At 40.3% G+C, this 21,463-nt stretch overlaps 1 protein-coding gene across 1 annotated transcript in view; it reads left to right on the forward strand.

Annotated features, from left to right (window-relative positions):
- deptor (DEP domain containing MTOR-interacting protein) overlaps positions 1-21,463 on the forward strand; it is a 57,180-nt gene that overhangs the window by 5,546 nt on the left and 30,171 nt on the right. Inside the window, exons 3-5 of the mRNA XM_062992551.1 lie at positions 3,707-3,885; positions 4,687-4,810; positions 16,404-16,582. Coding sequence (XP_062848621.1) covers positions 3,707-3,885; positions 4,687-4,810; positions 16,404-16,582 — 482 coding nt within the window. The remainder of the gene's footprint in view (positions 1-3,706; positions 3,886-4,686; positions 4,811-16,403; positions 16,583-21,463) is intronic.

Consider the following 21,463-nt stretch of genomic DNA (forward strand, 5'->3'; position numbering starts at 1 on the left):
ATCCTTTAGAGTTTTGGCTATGTAATGCTACAGATGAACCAGCAAGCAAGTCACTGTGAATAAACTGTGAAATAAAAGAATGAACCCTATGTGATCTTTTCAGCTACAATAACAGCCACTCTTTTGAGAAGGCTTTTTATTTAAGACTTTGAAGTATGTTTTTGAGAATTTGTGCCCATTTAGACAAAAGCATTTGAATGTCTGAGCACTGATGTTGATCAATAAAGCCTCAATTGATGTTCCAGTTTATTTCAAAGCTGATCACTGGGCTGAGGTCGAGACTCAGTGTGCAGGCCACTGGAGTTTCTCTAAACCAAGTCTTTATAATCCTTGCTTCATGCTGGAACAGGCAAGGGCCTTTCCTAAACTGTTGGATATATTATATAATTGATTTATTACACCTGTTACTATTTGATGTGGCTTAAACACGTGTCCCAATATGTTTGTACAAATAGTGTATGTAATATGGTAGCATTAACTTGGATTACATTTTTACAGACTCAGTTTGTCTTTTGTCACTTTGTTACTAGATTCATGCCTTCTACTAAGAGGTTTAACCTTTAGACATTCTACATTCTTAATGTGTGTTCACCATCAACTATCCTTAAATCCTATCTGTTTATACGTTTATATCCCTTCCAAAAGTAGATCATGCTCAATTTCCACCTAAAATCTTCCAAACATCATGCTTTCATTTTAAATCTGACACCAAAATAGTAAGGCACTGTATTAAGTACTGTGTAGTGTGGAGGTATGTAATTTGAAACCCAGCCAACGGGTCCTCAGTGTGCTACTGCATCTATCTAAACAAAGGCCTGAACTACCATGCATGTTCCAGCACAAACCCCCTTTATTGTTTTTATTAAATCCTTGTATACCACTAATGTGTTTACCATCAACTTGTATTCAGCTTTCATTAATATCTCTAAAGCTTGCTAATTTACTGTAGAATCAATTCAAGAAGAATTGACCATGTCCAAAATTTTATCGATAGCAGTAAGACAGTGATAGTGAGCCAACTCCAAAATAACGCCTCCATATTAAACTAATGCTGCACACGTCCACACAGAGTGTCAAAATATATCAAAATATAATCACACCACAGCAAAAAACTTTAATGTTGCTTGACATGGTCATTCAATTATTCATTGTCTGTTTTACTACTGATTTATCCTGTTCCGGGTCGCAGCGAGTGCGATTCATTGGAATGAGCGGCAGGAAACACCTCTGATTGGTTGCCAGTCCATCACAGGGCAGACACACACACTCACATTAGGACAATTTTTAGTAGCTCCAATTGGTCTTTGGACTAGTGGGAGGAAACCGGACCCCCCGGAAGAAACCCACATGGACCTAGGAAGTACATGCAAACTCCACAATTTGGGACACATTGCAATTTCCTGTAAGCACAAAGAAAACTGTCCATCCTAAACTGTCACCTTATGCTTATAGGCAATGTGTCAGGTTGATTTGATGTAATCCAAGAACCGTCCTGTAATGAATTGAAAGCTGTTGGAACACAGATATGATTGTCCACAGCCAGGTGAGCTTTACATTTATATAGGCTTATTGCCTTGCAAGAAAGACACCCCTGGCGTCAATGACGAGGGAGGGATAAATTCCATCTGCTCCGTCTCCATCAAAAATGATTGTTTGGAGTTTGGTGCTTATCACATGGACTAATGAATATTATGCTCTGGAGCTGTTTTGCTGCTATTAGAACTTGTGCATTGCATAAAAGTAACAGAATAATAAAGTACGATTACATCAAAATTCAGTCTTTACAGCAGCCACCTGCTAAGATATTCACCTTAACGCTTCAGTAATGTGCTAAATCTTTTAATGATTCCCAGATGGATGGGCTTACTGCAGAGAATTTAGGACAGTAATATGTGGTTTGGGACAGGGCCAATGTTGTGCAATGTGCCAGTGCAGCTATCTAAACAAAGAAAGTCGAGCTCTCAGGACTGTTCAAGCACTCATGCTGTTGCGCAGTTACACCTCACTTGACCACAGCACATTTCACAGCGATGTAGGCTGTATGCGACGTTTGAAATCAGTGCAGGCTAAATATGATGTGCATTTATTTTTTAACACACAGGATGACGGAAATGCAGCTTTAAAAGAGAACCAGACCTTGACCCATAAACCTATAAAACACTAAAGATAACTGGGAACTGTGTTCTATTTTACTAGTTCAACAGGCTGAATTCTTTGTACTCATGAAAGCCACACAGCTGTCAGCTGATCTATTAGTACTGAATAGGCACTAAGTGGAGAGTTATGGATGAGCTGCTGTAGTCACGGGAACACACGTTGTTTTCATTTACACTTACATTTATTCATTTGGCAGAAGCTTTTATCCTAAGTGATTTGTAATAGCAGAATATGAGCAATGCATTCAGCTGTAAAAAAGCCACCATGTATCTGACCATGACTTTCTGACATTACACACCATTCTAAAAATGACCAATATTGTAGATTTGCCCCCTTTACAGCTGTAACAGCCCTTACTCTTTTAAATTGTCTTGGAGAAACGGTGCCCATTCTATCAAAAGAGTCTTTGTAAAATCATTAACTGGTGTTGGAGAAGAAGGTCTGGCTCACAATCATCATTCTAATTTATCCCAAAAGGCTTAAGGTCAAGGCTCCGTGGCACCCAGATGAATTTCTCCAAACCAAGTCTGTCAAACCATGGCTTTATATACTTTGCTGTGGATAACCAGGATTTATAAATATTTTACACTTACAAACCCAGTTTCCAGATAAGTTGGGACATTTATGAAATGCAACAAATACAGCAATCTGTGATTTGTTAATTCTCTAAAACCTTTTTTAAGATTCATTTCTTTAAAGTTGGCATGTTTTTGTTTTTATATAAAAATGAAAAGTTTATTCTCTTCAACCTATATTTAACTTGTATAATAAAACTTACTGATATGCTATTTCTAAAGGTACTTGTAATCTCACGGTTGGACTACTGCAACTCCCTCCTGGCAGGTGCTCCCATGTCCACTATTAAACCCTTGCAGCAAAAAAAATAACCCCAACCACTTTGGTTCTAACAGAGTTTCAGCAGATTTGTGATCTTGGACTGTTGTCTACTTAAACTAGAGTAAGGTAATGTTTACTATGGAAGCTCTTCTGTAAGTCGCTCTGGGTAAGAGCATCTGCTTAATGCCGACAATGTAAATGTAAAATGTAAAGAAGTTATACACTTGTACACTTTGTAACTCATCCCTGTTTATTTTCGGCAGTTTTGTGTTATCAGCAGAGAGCACACACATTCCAAAGCACTGCTGTAGCTAAAGCTTTACTGATATGTGTGTTCAGGGACTAGTTTTAATTTTGCACAAAATGCAAAGTCATTGTTACTGTTTGATTTGTGAATAGTTTGCAACTTTTTTGTTTAAAATGGTCGTTATAAATCCAGGAATTATTTGTCACTGGCCATTTGATAAAATTAATCATCAACGATGAGTTAATGCTGACTATGATACTTTAAAATTATATTTATTTGTAACTGTACAGTTACTGGATACAAGAAACTATACAGAAATGATAACATTTGAACATAGCCAACAAAAAGAACCATAATTCTAATAAAAGAAACCAAGCATGTCAGCATCACCATCATCACAGTTTATGTTGCTTTCATGGAATAAAGCCGTTCTCCTTTAACATAATCTGTTTGTAATGTCTGCAGACTGAGACTTCATGAGGGCAAAGTCATCAAAGACAGGAGACATCATCTCCGCACCTACCCAAACTGCTTTGTTGGAAAGGAGCTCATTGACTGGTTGATCGAGCACAAGGAGGCATCAGACAGAGACACGGCCATTAGGATCATGCAGAAGCTGCTGAACCAGAGTATCATTCATCACGGTGGGTTCTAACAAAGGATAGACATGATTTCTGTCTCCTAACATTTTTTTTAACTCTTCTTTTGATTAAAGGAAGGCACGGTGGCTCAGTGGGTAGCACTGTCGCCTCACAGCAAGAAGGTCCTGGGTTTGATCCACAGGTGGGGCGGTCTGGGTCCTTTCTGTGTGGAGTTTGCATGTTCTCCCTGTGTCTGCGTGGGTTTCCTCCTTGTGCTCCGGTTTCCTCCCACAGTCCAAAGACATGCAAGTGAGGTGAATTGAAGACACTAAATTGTCCAGGACTGTGTTTGATATAATCTTGAGAAGTGATGACCCTTGTGTAATGAGTAACTACCGTTTCTGTCATGAATGTAACCAAAAGTGTAAAACATGACTTTAAAATCCTAATAAACAAACAAACAATCTTTTGATAAAAAAAACTTTTTCTATCAGGTTTGATGCCCTTAATTCCCCAAAGCATTGGTGACCTCTGCTACATGCACAACACATACACTGACTGAGGACAGCTACAGGCTAACACATGCATCCTCCAATGTGTGAAGCCACTTTGTGTTACCGATTAGCGGTGAATTCCAACAAAATGCACAGAAAAACACACTATTCCTCCACTGCTCATACTGAATTATTTGTACTGTTAGTGACCAGAAGTGAGAATCAATCTTTTGGGCCATTATGTTAAAAATGTTAGATATTTTGCTTTAAAATAAAATTACACACATTAAACATGCTTTTCTGTGCCATGGATGTATATGACTTTTCATTTCTGCCAGCTGTACCCATTGTTTATTTTTGTGTTTTGCAGTGTGTGACGAGCACAAGGATTTTAAAGACCTGAAGTTGTTCTACCGTTTTAGGAAAGATGACGGGACGTTTCCTTTGGACAACGAAGCTAAAGTTTTCATGAGAGGCCAGCGGATATACGAGAAGTAACTACTTTCTCTAAAATTATCTAATTGTTACAATGTACTGGGGTCTTGTACAGCAAGGAAGTTCTGGGTTCAATTCCCAGGTGGAGCCTTCTGGGTCCTTTCTGTGTGAAGTTAGCATGTTCTCCCTGTGTCTACATGGGTTTTCTTCAGGAGCTCTAAAGACATGCAGTCAGGTTCTTTGGAGCTACTAAAATGTGTGTGTGTGTGTTAGTCCTGTAATGGGCTACCAACCTGTCTGGGGTGTTTCCTGCCTTTCACCTGGTAAAGTGTACCCACCGTGGTAAAACAGACAATGAATGAATGTTACAGCGTACTCAGATCAGGTTTCAAATCTCTCTGCCAGATGTTTTCTGATTGGTGTTGTTTTTGTTTTTCATGTAGAAGACACATGGGTACGTGTTGTTTTTGTACATTTTGGTCCCTCTCCAAATGAACAGTATCCATAGAAACGGAGTCCTGCAGCCGACTAAGAAATAGGGGGTCTTGCCAACTCGATTCATTAAGTAATGGCTGCTCTACCTGAAAGTCGCTGCCTGTTAATGTGTTTTTTCTCAAAACTGCAGTGACTAGTTAGTTGCAACATCCTGTTTAGTCGATACTTTGCTGGGTGTCCTATTTAGACATGAAACAGACATTAATGGAACAACATGAATACTAGAGCTGGGCGGTTCCTGAATCACCCGGGTTAATGATTCGAATCTTTGTACTGAATCAGGAATCACGAGTCAGAGGTTTAAATAACCCGGATCCTATGAGTCCTCTGACTGGCTGCTGTTAAGTACACAAGGCGAGTGAGCAGACTCACTGGAAACACCGGGACTGGGATTTGGCTGAACCGACTTCACTCCAGTCCGTGAATCTAAGTAATAAGTTACATTTTCCAGTAAACAAGCGGTTAAACTCACTGGTGTTCGTTATGTGGCTGATTTTATGCACATTCTATTATTATTATTATTATCAGTAGTAGTGGTATAGATTAGTAATGCAGTATATTTTCTTGTAAGCAATACAACAACAAAATATAGTTATATCATTATTAAAATGCAAACTGTACCACTTAAGGAGTATCATAGTCCCCATGGTAATTTATTGACTGCTTGTTTTGGTGCCACTGTGGCTGCCTGACTGGGTCAAGTTACCATGGCAATTTGTTCTTGACCATCCCCCTTGAACCCTTGATCCATTTATATACCCATTTGATTGGTAGGTGAGTCCACCCCCCCTCCCCCCTTGTCCCTATCCCCCATGATCAAGATGCCACTAAGAAAAAAGTGTCAACTTGTCATTGACAAGAGAAGTGTGAGGTGCCAAGAGAATTAAGAGAGAAGGATTTATTTACAGAAGATGAGTGCATGGAAGACAAAGTGATATTTGGATGCATTTTCATGCAGTAAATCAATCGCAATCAAGATGTCAGTACAAGTGACTCAAGTGAACCGGATCACATTACTGAGTGACTCAGATTAACCCGAGTCCATAAACTGAACCGAATTTACCACCACTAATGAATACAGTACTACAGATATGTAATATAGACTAAGCAGCCAAACGGATGCGAACATCTGACCGTTAGCTAGTAGGACATCCCTTTGTGGCTGCAACAGCGTCCACTCTCTGGGAGGACTTTCTACATGATGTGGCATTTTATGCCTATTTATTTTAGAAAGCATTTGTGTGGTCAGAAAATGCTGAATGAAAATTTAATTGGGTATTTAATTCTTCTCTAAGTAATTGCATGGGGAGTATCATGAGTATTCCATTTCCTTTGTCGCTATACCAGTCTTCACTCCTCTGGCAGGGCTTTCCTCAAGACTTTGGGTTGTGTTTGTGAAGATTTGTGCCCATTTATTCAAAGAGCATTTGTGAGGTCAGGAATAAATGTTCCTCGAGAAGGCCTGGATTGCAATCAGTGTTCCAATTTAGAACAAAGACTCTGCACAAAGTTTTGTGCCATTACAAAGTCTTTCCACACCAGACTTGTGAAACCATGTCTTTATGGGCTTCACTTTGGCAGAGCTACAGTCATGCTGGAACAGGAAAAGCTTTTCTCCAAAAAACATCGCTACAATGTTAGAAGCCACCTGTTAGCACTGAGTATTGGTTTAACACTTAAACAAAATAATTATTACATTTACATTTACATTTTCAGCATTTAGCAGACGCTCTTATCCAGAGCGACTTACAGAAGTGCTTCTATAGTGAACATTTCATTTCTCAAGTTTAGGTAAACAACAGTCGAAGACCACAAATCTGCTAAAACCTGTTAGAACCTTTTTTTTTTTTTTTTTTTTTTTTAAATGGAAAAGATTGTTAGTAAATAAGTACAAGTCAGCCTAAGTGTTTAGTAAAAAGGTGGGTTTTTAATCGTTTTTTAAAGACAGCAAGAGACTCAGATGTTCGGACAGACAGAGGAAGTTCGTTCCACCATTTGGGCGCTAGAACAGAGAAGAGCCTTGATGCTTGTCTTCCTCTAGTCCTGGATGGAGGCTCAAGTCGAGCGAGACTAGAGGCTCGGAGGTTGCGTGGTACAGAGCAGGGTTTGATTAGACCCCGAAGGTAGCTTGGGGCTGGTCCATTTTTGGCTTTGTAGGCGAGCGTCAGTGTTTTAAACTGAATGCGTGCAGCTACAGGAAGCCAGTGAAGAGAACGCAGCAGTGGGGTGATGTGGCAGGTTGGTTAAAAACCAGACGGGCAGCTGCATTTTGAATGAGCTGTAAGGGTTTAATCGTGGACATGGGAGCTCCAGCCAGAAGGGAGTTGCAGTAGTCCAACCGTGAGATTACAAGTGATTGCACCAGAATCTGGGTAGCTTCCCTGGAGAGAAATGGACGAATCTTCCTGATGTTGTACAGGAGGAACCGACACGCTCTTGTCATGTTGGCTATATAAGGAGAGAATGTCAGCTGGTTATCAAGAACAACACCAAGACTTCTTACCTTATCAGATGGTCTGATCTGGGAGTCATCCAGAGAAATGACTAGGTCCTGGGTTGGAGACTGATCTCCAGGAATGAGCAACATCTCTGTCTTGCTGGGATTAAGTTTTAGATGATGAGCCGACATCCATTGTGAGATATCTCGCAGACATGCTGAGATGCGAGCTGAGACTTGCGTGTCTGAAAGAGGAAATGACAGAACGAGCTGAGTGTCATCTGCATAGGAGTGGTAGGAGAAGCCATGGGAGGCTATGACCTTACCCAGAGAGCGGGTGTAGATAGAGAAAAGAAGTGGGCCGAGTACAGAGCCCTGAGGAACACCGGTTGAGAGAGTGCATGGGGGAGATATGGATCCCCTCCATGACACTTGGTAGGAGCGCCCTTCTAGGTAGGAGGCCATCCATTGCCATGCTGAACCTGTTACTCCAAGGTTGGAGAGAGTGGACAAGAGAATGCTGTGATTCACTGTGTCGAAGGCCGCAGAGAGGTCAAGAAGAATAAGGACAGATGACAGTTTGGCTGCTTTGGCTGCATGAAGCTTCTCAGTAACCGCTACAAGAGCTGTTTCCGTAGAATGCGCTGCCTTGAAGCCAGACTGGTACTGATCGTGGAGATCATTCTGAGTAAGAAAGGCAGACAGTTGGTTATAGACAGCACGTTCAAGAATTTTGGATAGAATTATTAGGGGTGTCCACATACCTTTGGCTAGTTAGTGTAGTCATATACACCGATCAGGCATAACATTATGACCACCTCCTTGTTTCTACACTCCCTGTCCATTTTATCAGCTCCACCTACTATATAGAAGCACTTTGTAGTTCTACAATTACTGACTGTAGTCCATCTGTTTCTCTACATACCTTTTTAACCTGCTTTCACCCTGTTCTTCAATGGACAGGTCCCCCACAGGACCACTACAGAGTAGGTATTATTAAGGTGGCGGATCATTCTCAGCACTGCAGTGACACTGATATGGTGGTGGTGTTAGTGTGTGTTGTGCTGGTAGTTTTTAAACACCTCACTGTCACTGCTGTACTGAGAATAGTCCACCAACCAAAAATATCCAGCCAACAACGCTGTGGGCAGCATCCTGTGACCACTGATAAAGATCTAGAAGATGACTAACTCAAACAGCAGCAATAGATGAGCACAGATGATCCTGTGGTGGTCCTGATCACTGAAGAACAGGGTAAAAGCAGGCTAAAACGGTATGTAGAGAAATAGTTGGACTACAGTCAGTAATTGTAGAACTATAAAGTGCTTCCATATGGTAAGTGGAGCTGATATCATGAACAGTGTGTGTAGAAACAAGGAGGTGGTCATAATGTTATGGCTGATCGATGTAGATATCATTTACCAAACAATACTATAAATTATCTTGTGAAGTAGTTAACATTACCTGAGGCTTTAAAAATGCCCAGACCTGAATGATGCACTTTGACACATTTCTGATTTATACTTCAGGCAGTAAATCCAGACATTTCTGTGATAATGGCTTCTCAGAAGATTATGAAAACCCACACTGAAGTGCCAGCAGAGTTCAGACAGACAGGCTGGTGAAACAGCATTTTTTGCTTTTCGAAATAATTTGACATTTTGGACAGCTTAAACAGGCACACATCTGGGTCTATAAGGGCCCATAAATTGCACACTGTGAGACCAAAAAACAGCCATTAAGTCCAAAGAAATATCTGTGATTAAACTGTGGCAGAGCATTGATCAGGGCAAGAATACATAACAGTATCTAAGGATTTGATTGTTCTCATGACCTCAGTGGCCTCTTTAATTTTAAAATGTAAAAAGCTTGGTGCAGCCTTAATTCTTGTTATGGAGTGTTTTTAGCAGCAGAAACAGGAGACTGGAAAGAATTAAAAGACAGATAACAGCAGCCAAATACAGGAACATCCTTTAAAAATCAGGAACCTCCTTCAGAGTCTTTTAACACAGCAATGACCCAAAGCATAGAGCTAAAACAACACAAGAAGGTTTTTGGGGTGAATTTCCGAATGTCCCTGAGTGGCCAAGCCAAAGCACATGCTTAAACCCCATCGAACATCTGACGAGAGACCAGGAGATTCTGGAGACCAGCAGTTCACAGACGCTCACGATCCAGTCTAGTGGAGCTTGAGAGAATCTGCTGTGAAGTCCAAACTCTAGTGTGCAAATCTTAGTAGAGATTTATCCAAGACGACTAGCAGCAGTATTTGCTGACAACATGTTTTCAATTATTTGGCATTATGGGTAAATAAGTGTAGATTGATGGGTAAAAATGGTAGTTTTATGCTAAACGCCAAGAGGTCTGAAAACTTTTGAGAGTCAGTGTTTTTATCCAGCTATTTACAGCTGATCACTTTAAATCTTGCATATTTATTTATTCATTAATTTATTGATTCCTTAGTTCGTTTGTTTGTTCGTTCATTCATTTAATCATTAATTCATTATCACCAACTATTTTATCTTGGCCAGGGTTGCACTTGGTCTAGTGCCACCCAGAAACACAGGGCAAAGGCAGGAATACACCCTGACAGGACCCTGATCCATTTCAGGCTATAACACTTTTACCTGTTTACTTACTTACCCTCATCCTCACTCACCTAGAAGCAATATACAATAGCCAATCCATCTTCTGCATGGTATTCTAGGGTGTAGGGTTGTTATTACCTTTTCAGATGTTATCCTATCAACCTTTATGAGAAAGTAATTGCCCCCTTTGTGTTTTATCAACTAGTCTAAGACAAGTTAACTGATGAAGAGAGATAAACAGAATTGATTTCAGACAGGGCACATCTTGTACTTTATTACTGAAATCAGGCAGACACCCTAAAATTTCTAAAAGAACACTAGGCCACAGACTAGGGTAATGTGAGAAAAGCTCAATTTGTTAAAACATATGCCTAGTATAGATTATTTTTTAGCCCCCAGTACTTGTATTAGGCCCCAGGAAATGTCAAGTATCAGGCATTGACATATTTTTTCAACCAGGAAGTCACAAAAGCTTCTGGCAAAAACATCTGAACTCAACAGAGACCAATATAGGAAATTACTTTTTTATTAGTGCAATTTCTAAACACTGGCCATGGCTAACCTTTGGAAAGCTGTTGGCACAGTATGACAACACAGTATGGCCAAGTATTTGTACACATGATCAGAGGCTTGTTGGACATCCCTTTTAATAAACATGGGCATTATAATGTCCTCCTTTTGCAACCCTTCTTGAATGGCTTTTCACAAGATTTTGGAGGGTGTCTGTTGGAACTTGTGCATATTTAGTCAAAAGTAAATTGTATTATCAGAATCTAATATTTGACTGGAAAACCTGGCTTGCAGTTGGCATTCCTTTTTTCCTAACGTTTGAGATCAGGGCTTTTTGCAAACCACTGGCATTCCTTTATTTTTTATGCTTGTACAGGAAAAGGCTTTCCTAAATTGTTGATACAAACTAAGAAGCATATGAATTATTGTGGCAGAAACACCTTCTTCTTCTGTTTGTGGTCGCCACAGAGAATCATTCGTCTCCATCTTGCCCTGTCCTGAGCATCTTATTCTGTCAACCCAAAATACCTAAACTCAATTAAATAAAGGAATGTCCACATACTTTTTAAGATATAGTCTAGTTTGAAGAGCAAGACTCGCTGGTTTCAGGGATGAGACAGTTGGGGCAGCCTGTTGCCTTGCTTTCCTGCCGTTCAGCCGTTTCTCTGTACTCGCTCCACTCTTGCATAACAGGATCTGAATGAAGTCCAGCAGAGACATCTGTCACCCAGAAACCACCAGGGTTGTTTTGTATAACCATCACAGTCACATCGGTGCTTGTGGTTTGTTCGTGCAGTTCAAGACCAAGACTTTGTTTGTTTACGGTTCATGAGTGATTTCTTGGCCTGCAAAACATGTGACATTTGTGTCCAGGGAAGCAGAAATGCTGAGGATGTCCCAGGCCAGCTGTTACTGTTTTGTGTCCTGCTCCTAAGTAAACAAGAATGGTTATGGTAAACCACTGCCTGTTGATGTTTACCATATTGCTGCTTAGATATCTAATCTCAAGTCTGTTCCAACCATGTTTATATTTGAAAAAAGTTAATACACAGTTAATTCATACCAACCACACAGACAAAGCATTAACACACAGCTAGCCTTTTAAAAAATTCTTTAATTACATTAATACATAGCATCTCACTTTGGCCAATATGTCAAATAATGACGCATACCAACCTTTTGAGCTTTTTCTTTTTCCCCTTACAGTATCAGCCAGCACTGTAAAGCAGCAGAGTCGAAAGCTTTACAGCCTGAGCTAAACAGCTAGAAGGTTAATCATGGATAACAGCTAATAACAGTTATCTTCTCACTTTAAAAACTTAATTAACCCTTGGAAACCCAGCAGCACTGATTGATTGGTTAGTAAGTAGGAAGGGAAAACAAACTAAAAACTATGAAACAAAGGCAGGGAATAATATAAAGTCAGCACAGTGGTCGGAAATGACACGCCAGCTACTCAATCCACCAGTCTGTCACACTGCAACAGCAGATATTTCCCTATCTTCTCATTTTAAAAACTTAATTAGCCCTAGGAAACTCAGCACTGATTGATTGGTTAGTAAGTAGGAAGGGAAAACAGACTAAAAACTAAGAAACAAAAGCAGGGAATAATATAAAGTCAGCACACGCCAGTGACACACCAGCTACTCAATCCACCAGTATGTCACAATGCAACAGCAGATATTTCTCCCCTTTATTTTTTTTTTTCTACTCACTGCGCTTTTTTAATTTATTCCTTTTAAACTCACAAAGCGGATCACATCAAATTACCAGCCTTGTCATGGGGAGCAGTGGTAGCCTAGTGTTTAGAGCTTTGGGGTTCAAATCTGGCTCTGCTATGTAGCCACTGTTGGACCCTTGAGCAAAGCCCTCAACCCTGTCTGCTCCAGGGGCACCACACAAGCTGGGATATGGGCAAAAATAATTTAATTGTACTGTACACATATGACAAATAAAGACATTCTTCTTCAAAAACTCAGAGCTGTGCTTTTAAAGCTGACAGCAATAAGTACTAATTGGTGCTGGTATGCTGGTAGATCCTCTGTGGCCACCCCTATATATACAGGAGCGGGCAATAGAAAATATATTTAGATGCTTATGAATCAACCTTATGAACAGTGTATCCGGATGCACATACAGTTAATACAGAGTTATTCAGGTAACTGCAACACAATTCACAACACACAAGTCTGTGCTTGAACGCAAACCTGCCAATTCACATCCCTTTTTTTTTTAGAAAGATTCATTATATGGCCAAAAGTGTGTCAACATCTTGCTACTTATTGAGTTCAAGTGTTTTTTCAAGCCACACCCATTGCTAACAGGTGTGTAAAATCCATTATGTAAAAGAAATGATTCCAGGTTTGGCAAGGGCTGGAATTTGTTCCAGCATGACTGTGGCCATGTGTGCAAAGCAAGGTTCACAGAGCTCTGATATCTTTGTGATAAACTGGAATACTGATTGTGAGTCAGGCTTTCTTATACAACATCAGTACCTGACCTCACGAATGCACTTGAGTGCGTCCCCACTGACATAAGATAAGATAAGATAAGATAATCCTTTATTAGTCCCACAGTCCCACATGCGTGTAGCCACTGTTCGCTTATTTTTACCTGCCAGGGGCAGGTCACACAGAGCACAGTATCACATGCACAATACCAACTTGAGAGCTTGAGGCTAGTGTGTTTTACCATTGCACCCCCTGAGCGCCCGTGTCTGCCTTATTGTTAATGTAGTTACATTTTGAGGTGCACTTGTAGATTTGCTGATTCCACACAGATTGTTTTTATTGTTGTTTATTCATCTACTAATCTGTGTTGGTTGGTTAAAATACTGACTGGATTTTAATGCTTTTCACTTTTAATTGCCCTCAGTTGTCTACCCAAACACATTGCTAAACCTGTAATTATCATATACACCGATCAGCCATACATAACATTAAAACCACCTCCTTGTTTCTTCACTCACTGTCAATTTTATCAGCTCCACTTACCGTATAGAAGCACTTTGTAGTTCTACAATTACTGACTGTAGTCCATCTGTTTCTCTACATACTTTTATTAGCCTGCTTTCACTCTGTTCTTCAATGGTCAGGACTCTCCCAGGACCACTACAGAGCAGGTATTATTTAGGTGGTGGATCATTCTCAGCACTGCAGTGACACTGACATGGTGGTGGTGTGTTAGTGTGTGTTGTGCTGGTATGAGTGGATCAGAAACAGCAATGCTGATGGAGTTTTTAAACACCTCACTGTCACTGCTGGACTGAGAATAGTCCACCAACCAAAAATATCCTGCCAACAGCGCCATGTGGGCAGCGACCCGTGACCACTGATGAAGGTCTAGAAGATGACCAACTCAAACAGCAGCAATAGATGAGCGATCGTCTCTGACTTTACATCTACAAGGTGGACCAACTAGGTAGGAGTGTCTAATAGAGTGGACAGTGAGTGGACATGGTATTAAAAAAAACTAAAAAATAAAATGGACAGTGAGTGTAGAAACAAGGAGGTGGTTTTAATGTTATGGCTGATCAGTATACACAGTGTTTACCGTTTTAAAGCAACCACTTGGCTAAAAATCGCCGCAGTTCTGCCTAGACCTTGGATCAAAGTTGTCCAAATGCAGGAAATATGACCTTAGATTAAATGGAAATTAAATGGAAATCTAACATCTTTTTTAACATATTGACAGGCAACGATGTGCAAATGATGCTTCTTAATATAGAATTACAATACACTGGAGCATACATTGCCAAAAATCATAATGAGCCTACTGCTGTTCTTATAAATGACCTGAAACGTGCTGAGGTGTGAAGTTAGGCAGTGTAGCATATCTGTCCTGTTTAAGGTCAGTCATTAAGATATGATTGCTCAGCTGTAGCTCTGATATGGCACTATACCAGGAAAGGTTCAGTGTTTACATTTAAACTGTACTGTGATAAGGGAGCCCATGTACGTAGCACCAGCAGTTGACTGATAGAGAGATAAGATTACATGTAACTTGTACTTGGGCATGGTCCTTACTTATACAGATTTTAATTTTTATTTATTTTTATATTTATATAAAAAAAACTTTTAAATCTGAAATTAGAAAAAGAGGATATGACTAAATCATTTTGCCACTTTTTTTTTTTTTTTAGCTTTTCCAGAGTCTTTGCTTGTCTGAGCTAAGCGATGTTATATGTCACATGTGTCATATGTATCATTACATGTATACATATTGTTTTCTTAGACTGGCAAATTATAGGCTTTTCTGCTAAATCTACCATGTTGTTTTATATTAATCACACTTAACTGCAGTTATCTCTATCTCTATTTCCTCGGCTGCTCCCGTTAGGGGTCGTCGACGGATCGTGATCCGCATTATTGATTTGGCACAGTTTTTACGCCAGATGCCCTTCCTGCCACAACCCTCCCTATTTATCCGGGCTTGGGCACTACAATGTACTGGTTTATGCATCCTAGCGGCTAGGTACCTATAGGACAATTCAGTGTCTTCAATTAGCCTGGCTGCATGTTTTTGGACTGTGGGAGGAAACCGGAGCACTCGGAGGAACCCACGCAGACACAGGAAGAACATGCAAACTTTGGACAGAAAGGACCCGGACCGCCCCACCAGGGGATCGAACCCAGGACCTACTTGCTGTGAGGCGACAAAGCTACCCACTTAGCCACCGTGCCGCCCACTCAACTACAGTTATAATATTGCTTAAAATAATCAATACTGGCATTTATATCATTGCATCAAATGCTTTTGAACATGTAAGTTGGCATCACCTGTTTGAATTTCATTTAAATGTCGACACCTGGGTGGTACGGTGGCACAATGGGTTGCCTCACTGCAACAGGGGCCTGGGTTTGATTCCCTGACCAGGCAGCCAGGGTCCTCTGTATGTGGAGTTTGCATGTTTTGCCTGTGTTCACATGGGTTTCCTCCGGGTGCTCTGGTTTCCTCCTAGGAGTCTAAAGACATGCAGTCAGGCCAATTATAGCTCCTAACTAAGACCTAAGTGTGAGTGTTTGTGTTAATGTCTGTGTGTGTGTTTGCCCTGTGATTGACTGGTGTGGTTCCGACCTTTTGCCCAGTGAATTGTACATACCACGACCCTGAATGGGATAAAGCGGTAGTAAACCAGACAATGAAAGAATGCATGAATGAATGAATGAATCTGACCACCCATAAGGACATCTCATTTCAAATCATTGGCATAAATATGCCCTTCCTAACCTGCCACTCCACTAACCTGTAGCTAAACAGTCTTTTCTCTTGTACTTTTTCAATTCATTTCAAAGATGTTCAGTATGGTCTAGGTCAGGGTTCTGTGCAGGCCCCTGGAGTATCTCCACACCAAAATTGTCAAACTAAGCCTTTATAGACCTTGCTTTGGGTATAGGAGCACAGTCATGTTGGACAAGAAATATAACAGGAACAGGAAAAGGCCTGTCCCAAGCTGTTGGAATATAATGTTGGAGTATAATTTCCTTTATATAGTGTAAATACGGCCTATATGAACTTACTCTTATTGTCATTGTGTTATTAAAAGTCAGATAAAATTAGTAATTTAGTCTCAGCGTTCAGTGTTACCTTCTGACCAACAGCAGTATTCCTTCTTGTTTCCAGACTGATGAATACAGACAACAACCTGCTTCAGACACGTGAGGAGGAGGGCGTTTCTCATGAGCGGACGCTGGTGGCCTCTGAGTTTATCGATTGGCTTTTGCAGGAGGGGGAGATAGCCACCAGGGAGGAGGCAGAGCAACTTGGTCGAAGATTACTGGAGCATGGCATTATTCAGCATGGTGAGTGCACCTTTCGTGACGTGGCTCATTTGTACAGTCACGTCATTTTGAGTCGCCATTTTGGGTGGCAGAGGGGGAGTACAGGTGCAGATGATTAATGTGTCAGTGTTTCTTGATTGACAATCATCATTGCCTCGTAAGCATTAATTCACTCCAGGTGGAAGTTCTTCTATACATCAGGGTTCTCTCAGTTTCTCCAGCTCATTTGTTGGCACACTTGTATTTCTCTAAAGCTGTGATACTGGCGCGGTCTGCCAGCATGCTGTTGGGATGACAAGGTGGCAAAGTGGCACAACTGTCACTTGTCCATGTGGGTTTTCTTTGCATACTCAGTGTTTTACTACTTTCCCAAAACATGCAGCGAGTGGCTGCTCTAAAAGACCTCTTGGTGTAACTGAGTGATTGAATATGTCAGTGAGTACCTTATGATGGATTGAGACTTTGTCCAGGATGCATTTATAGCAGTTTAGTGTATAGGCTGCTGCCAGAAAATAAAAGAATGATTAAACTGTACAGCTGGAGGACAGTTACTACAACACCAGTGTAGTATTGTACACTATAGGGACAAAAGCATTGGGACCATTTTAAATGATTGAATTCATGTGCTTCAGTCACAACAATTGCTAACAGGTGTAATATATTAATTATATAAGGGAAATTATTTACAATTTAGGGAAGGTTCTATCCTATTCCAGTGTGACTGTGCCCCTGTGCACAATGTGAGCTCTATAATGACATGAAGAAAATCTTGGTTTAAAGAAACTCCAGTGGCCTGTACAGAGCCCTGACCTCAACCCTAGTGAACAGCTTTGAAATTAACTGGAACATCAACTGAGGCTTTCTCGACCAAGCCATACAAATGCTCTTTTGACTCAAAGGGCACAAATTTCCTCAGACATACTTCTCAGAAGAGTGGCTGTTCCTATAGCTGAAAAGATTACATAGCTCTAAAATAAACTCTATTGTAATACCATTTGCTTTTTTGAAATGGGACATCCAAGCTCCTGGTCAGGTGTCCAGATACTTTTGGGCATATATCATATGTCAAAAAAAGTATATTATACATCATTAATAATGCATGCTTATTCTGAAATACTAAGTGACCTATCAATATGCAGGTTTTCAATTCAAAACACACTATGACTATTATAAAATAGCCTACTTTAAAAGGCTAGGTTTGGGCGGCACGGTGGCTAAGTGGGTAGCACTGTCACCTTACAGCAGAAGGTCCTGGGTTCGATCCCCAGGTGGTGTGGTCCAGGTCCTTTCTGTGTGAAGTTTGCATGTTCTCCCCGTGTCCATGTGGGTTTCCTCCGGGTGCTCCGGTTTCCTCCCACAGTCCAAAGACGTGCAAGTGAGGTGAACTGAAGACACTAAATTGTCCATGACTGTGTTTGATATAACCTTGTGAACTGATGAATCTTGTGTAATGAGTAACTACCGTGTCTGTCATGAATGTAACCAAAGTGTAAAACTTGACGTTAAAATCCTAATAAACAAACAAACAATCTGTTAGTCCAACAAGTCCAAACTAAAGAAATAGTTTTCTCTTTCAGAAGATTCATTTGCTGTAATACACACCATTGAGATCAATAAGCTATTAAAGCTTTAGATGGGAAATTGTATCTCAAGAGAATGTTTTTCAGATAGCCATAACATATCATGTATTATTCAGATACTTCTAGTAACTCACTGCATTGAGAGCTAACATTAATGAAATTATAGATGCTATTGGCTGCATGAAAGTAGGAAAAGCCACAACCCTGGACAGAATTTCAGTTTAGATTACACTTGAGTCCAGTGCATTTTCGTTTTTCCTTATAGATATTTTCCAAAGAATCTCCCAATGGGAGACAGGATAAATAAAGACACAAAGCCTTTTCCAACATAATGACTAGAAAGTACTTCATAATGAGGTCCTTTGTGATTAGTGTCCCAAGCATCTGGTCTGTCTTACTTTCTAGTACCTATAACTAAAAAAGAATTTAATGTCAATCCAGTCATAAACTGCAATGACAGTATACACTGATCAGCCATAACATTAAAACCACCTCTACACACACTGTCCATGTCCATGTCCATCAGCTCCACTTACCGTATAGAAGCACTTTGTAGTTCTACAATTACTGACTGTAGTCCATCTATTTCTCTACATATCTTTTTATCTTCATATCCTGCTATCACCCTGTTCTTCAATGGTCAGGACCCCCACAGGATCACCACAGAGCAGGTATTATTTAGGTGGTGGATCATTCTCAGCACTGCAGTGACACTGACATGGTGGTGGTGTGTTAGTGTGTGTTGTGCTGGTATGAGTGGATCAGACACAGCAGCGCTGCTGGAGTTTTTAAATAATCTCACTGTCCACTCTATTAGACACTCCTACCTAGTTGGTCCACCTTGTAGATGTAAAGTCAGAGACAATCGCTCATCTATTGCTGCTGTTTGAGTTGGTCATCTTAATCTAGACCTTCATCAGTGGTCACAGGACGCTGCCCACGGGGCGCTGTTGGCTGGATGTTTTTGGTTCTCAGTCCAGCAGTGACAGTGAGGTGTTTAAAACCTTGTGTGTGTGTGTGTGTGTGTGTGTGTGTGTGTGTGTGTGTGTGTGTGCAAAAACAGATGATCGATGTTGGGTTTGGTCATAAACTGAAACTTTATTGTTTACAGATAAAGTTCTCATGTATTGTTATTATGAAATTATCATTGCTTATATGTTTATACATTGTTAAATATGAGGTATTTGTATGTATAAGCTACCTTCATGTTGTTTTGTTGTGTGATTTTGAATCAGTAAAAACAGAGCTTGTTTTATGACGCCAGGTTCAGTTTCCATGAGACATGATATTCTCTTTACCAAAGTGATCTGTGTTTGTTTACCACATAGATGTTTACTATACATAGCTTTGTGTATGGTGACATACATGAAGGTCAGTGTCATGATGTGTTTCCAGCATTTTCAAGTGACAGTAAGTAAAATGAGTAAGTCCTCTACTGAAGCATAGAGGAAAAAATAAAAAATGAACCCAACTGCAGGATGCTTAATCAAGGTAGAAAAAAAAACTAGAAGCTCAAATCAGGTGGCAAAAATAATGGAAGGAAAGTAAGAAATGGGGGGGCAGTGAAACAGTTGCAGCCAGCAATGGATTTAGTGGATAGATCAGGAATAGCGAAGAACTACGTCTACGACAATCCAGTTTGGAAAAACAGTAACGATAGGAAACCTGGAATCTGGAAAGGGCCGTCACGCCACCTCTAGGACAGCTCGCTCATCCAGGGCAGTTCCTTCATGATGTCTGAAAAGTGCTGTAACACCAGGTGTGTTCCCAGAAACAGATAAGTGTGCTGGCCTTAAATGCCAGCCAAAACCAGACTGAAACAAGCCTGGTATCAAAGATTGAGAGAAAGAGCAGGTTGCCAAATGGGGAAGTTGTAAAGTTTGTGAGAAAAAAAAAGTGATATACAGAAACACTCCCACCTGGAGCGAATTAACGCTCAATATGGTGTAGGTAAATTGCCGGGAAGTGACGTGTCAATCATCTGTGCCTCCTTGCGCCCTCCACTGCCGGCCATAACTGGCATGGCAGATAAGCAAGATTCTGCAAGATTCTGATCTTCAACGTAATAACAGTGATTGCATTCTTTCTGAATGAATAAGACTGGGAATAGTAATTCCTGTTCTGTTTTTAGTAACTGGTAGAACCTCCTTTAGGAGTTTAAATGTTTTTCATAGCTGCAGCTCAGTCTTTTACAACAGTGCAAACATGTGATTGTAAATTTTAGATCAGGACATGGATCTTTTTTGAGACAAGCAGATTTAGACTTTGTATGTCCTTTGTATAGGTCGGGGAGCCTCAGTGCTCAGTGTATTTGTCTGAAATTATCAACTACAAACCCAGTTCTAAAAAAGTAGGTAAGGTAAGTTAATTTAAAAATAAAACAGAACTCACAGATTTGTAAACTTGAGGCTGTGATAAAACAGATAATAAATTAATAAATTACATTTACATCTTCAGCATTTAGTAGACGCTTTTATCAAAAGCGACCTACAGTACTGTGACAGTATATTGTCTAAGCAATTGAGGGTTAAGGGTCTTGCCCAGTGGCCCAACAGTGGCAACCTGGCAGAGTTGGGGTTCGAACTAGCCTTTTGTTTACTAGTCCAGTACCTTAACCACTAGGCTTCAACTGCATTAATGATTTAGACTGTCCCAACATTTTTGTATATGGGTTTATACTGAAGATAAAGATCTGACAACATTTTTTATTAATAATTATTGCAGAAATGTGCTCAGGTGGCGCAGCAGTAAAATATGCTAGCACACCAGAGCTGGGTTTTCGAATACATTGTATCGAATAATGAATAATGCTGATCAGGGTGTGGCTCTTCGTGCACAGTGCTGATCGGTATATATGAACTCGACTCATGCAGGTGAAAAATGCAGTCTGTACTGAGCACGTGTCGGAGGGGGTGTGTATCAGTTTAGAAGCGTGCTCAGCCAGCGGTGGAGGGTTGAATCAGTGGAGGATGCAATCAGGGTAATTGGACACCTAGATTAGGGGAGAAAATTGGGGGGACAAGGTTGGAAAAATAGAAAATTTAAAAAATATATTGTAGAAGGTAATTATAAAGGGTTTAAATTGTTTACTGCAGTTGTATTGCATTTTGAGTTTACATTAAAAACAGATTTGCATTCGGGTGGTGCTAGCTTACCATGACTGGGCAGATGAAATAAAAAACATGACATACTGAGACTGATGACACTTTGACTTTAAAAAAAACTTCATTTTACTTCCTCAGTCCTACTGTCTGTTGCTTTATTGCTGCTGTTTGTGGCTTCATTCCACTGGCAGTTATGTAACACCTCTGAATGCACAGAG

Source organism: Trichomycterus rosablanca, chromosome 3 (assembly GCF_030014385.1).
Source record: "Trichomycterus rosablanca isolate fTriRos1 chromosome 3, fTriRos1.hap1, whole genome shotgun sequence".
Taxonomy (NCBI): domain Eukaryota; kingdom Metazoa; phylum Chordata; class Actinopteri; order Siluriformes; family Trichomycteridae; genus Trichomycterus; species Trichomycterus rosablanca.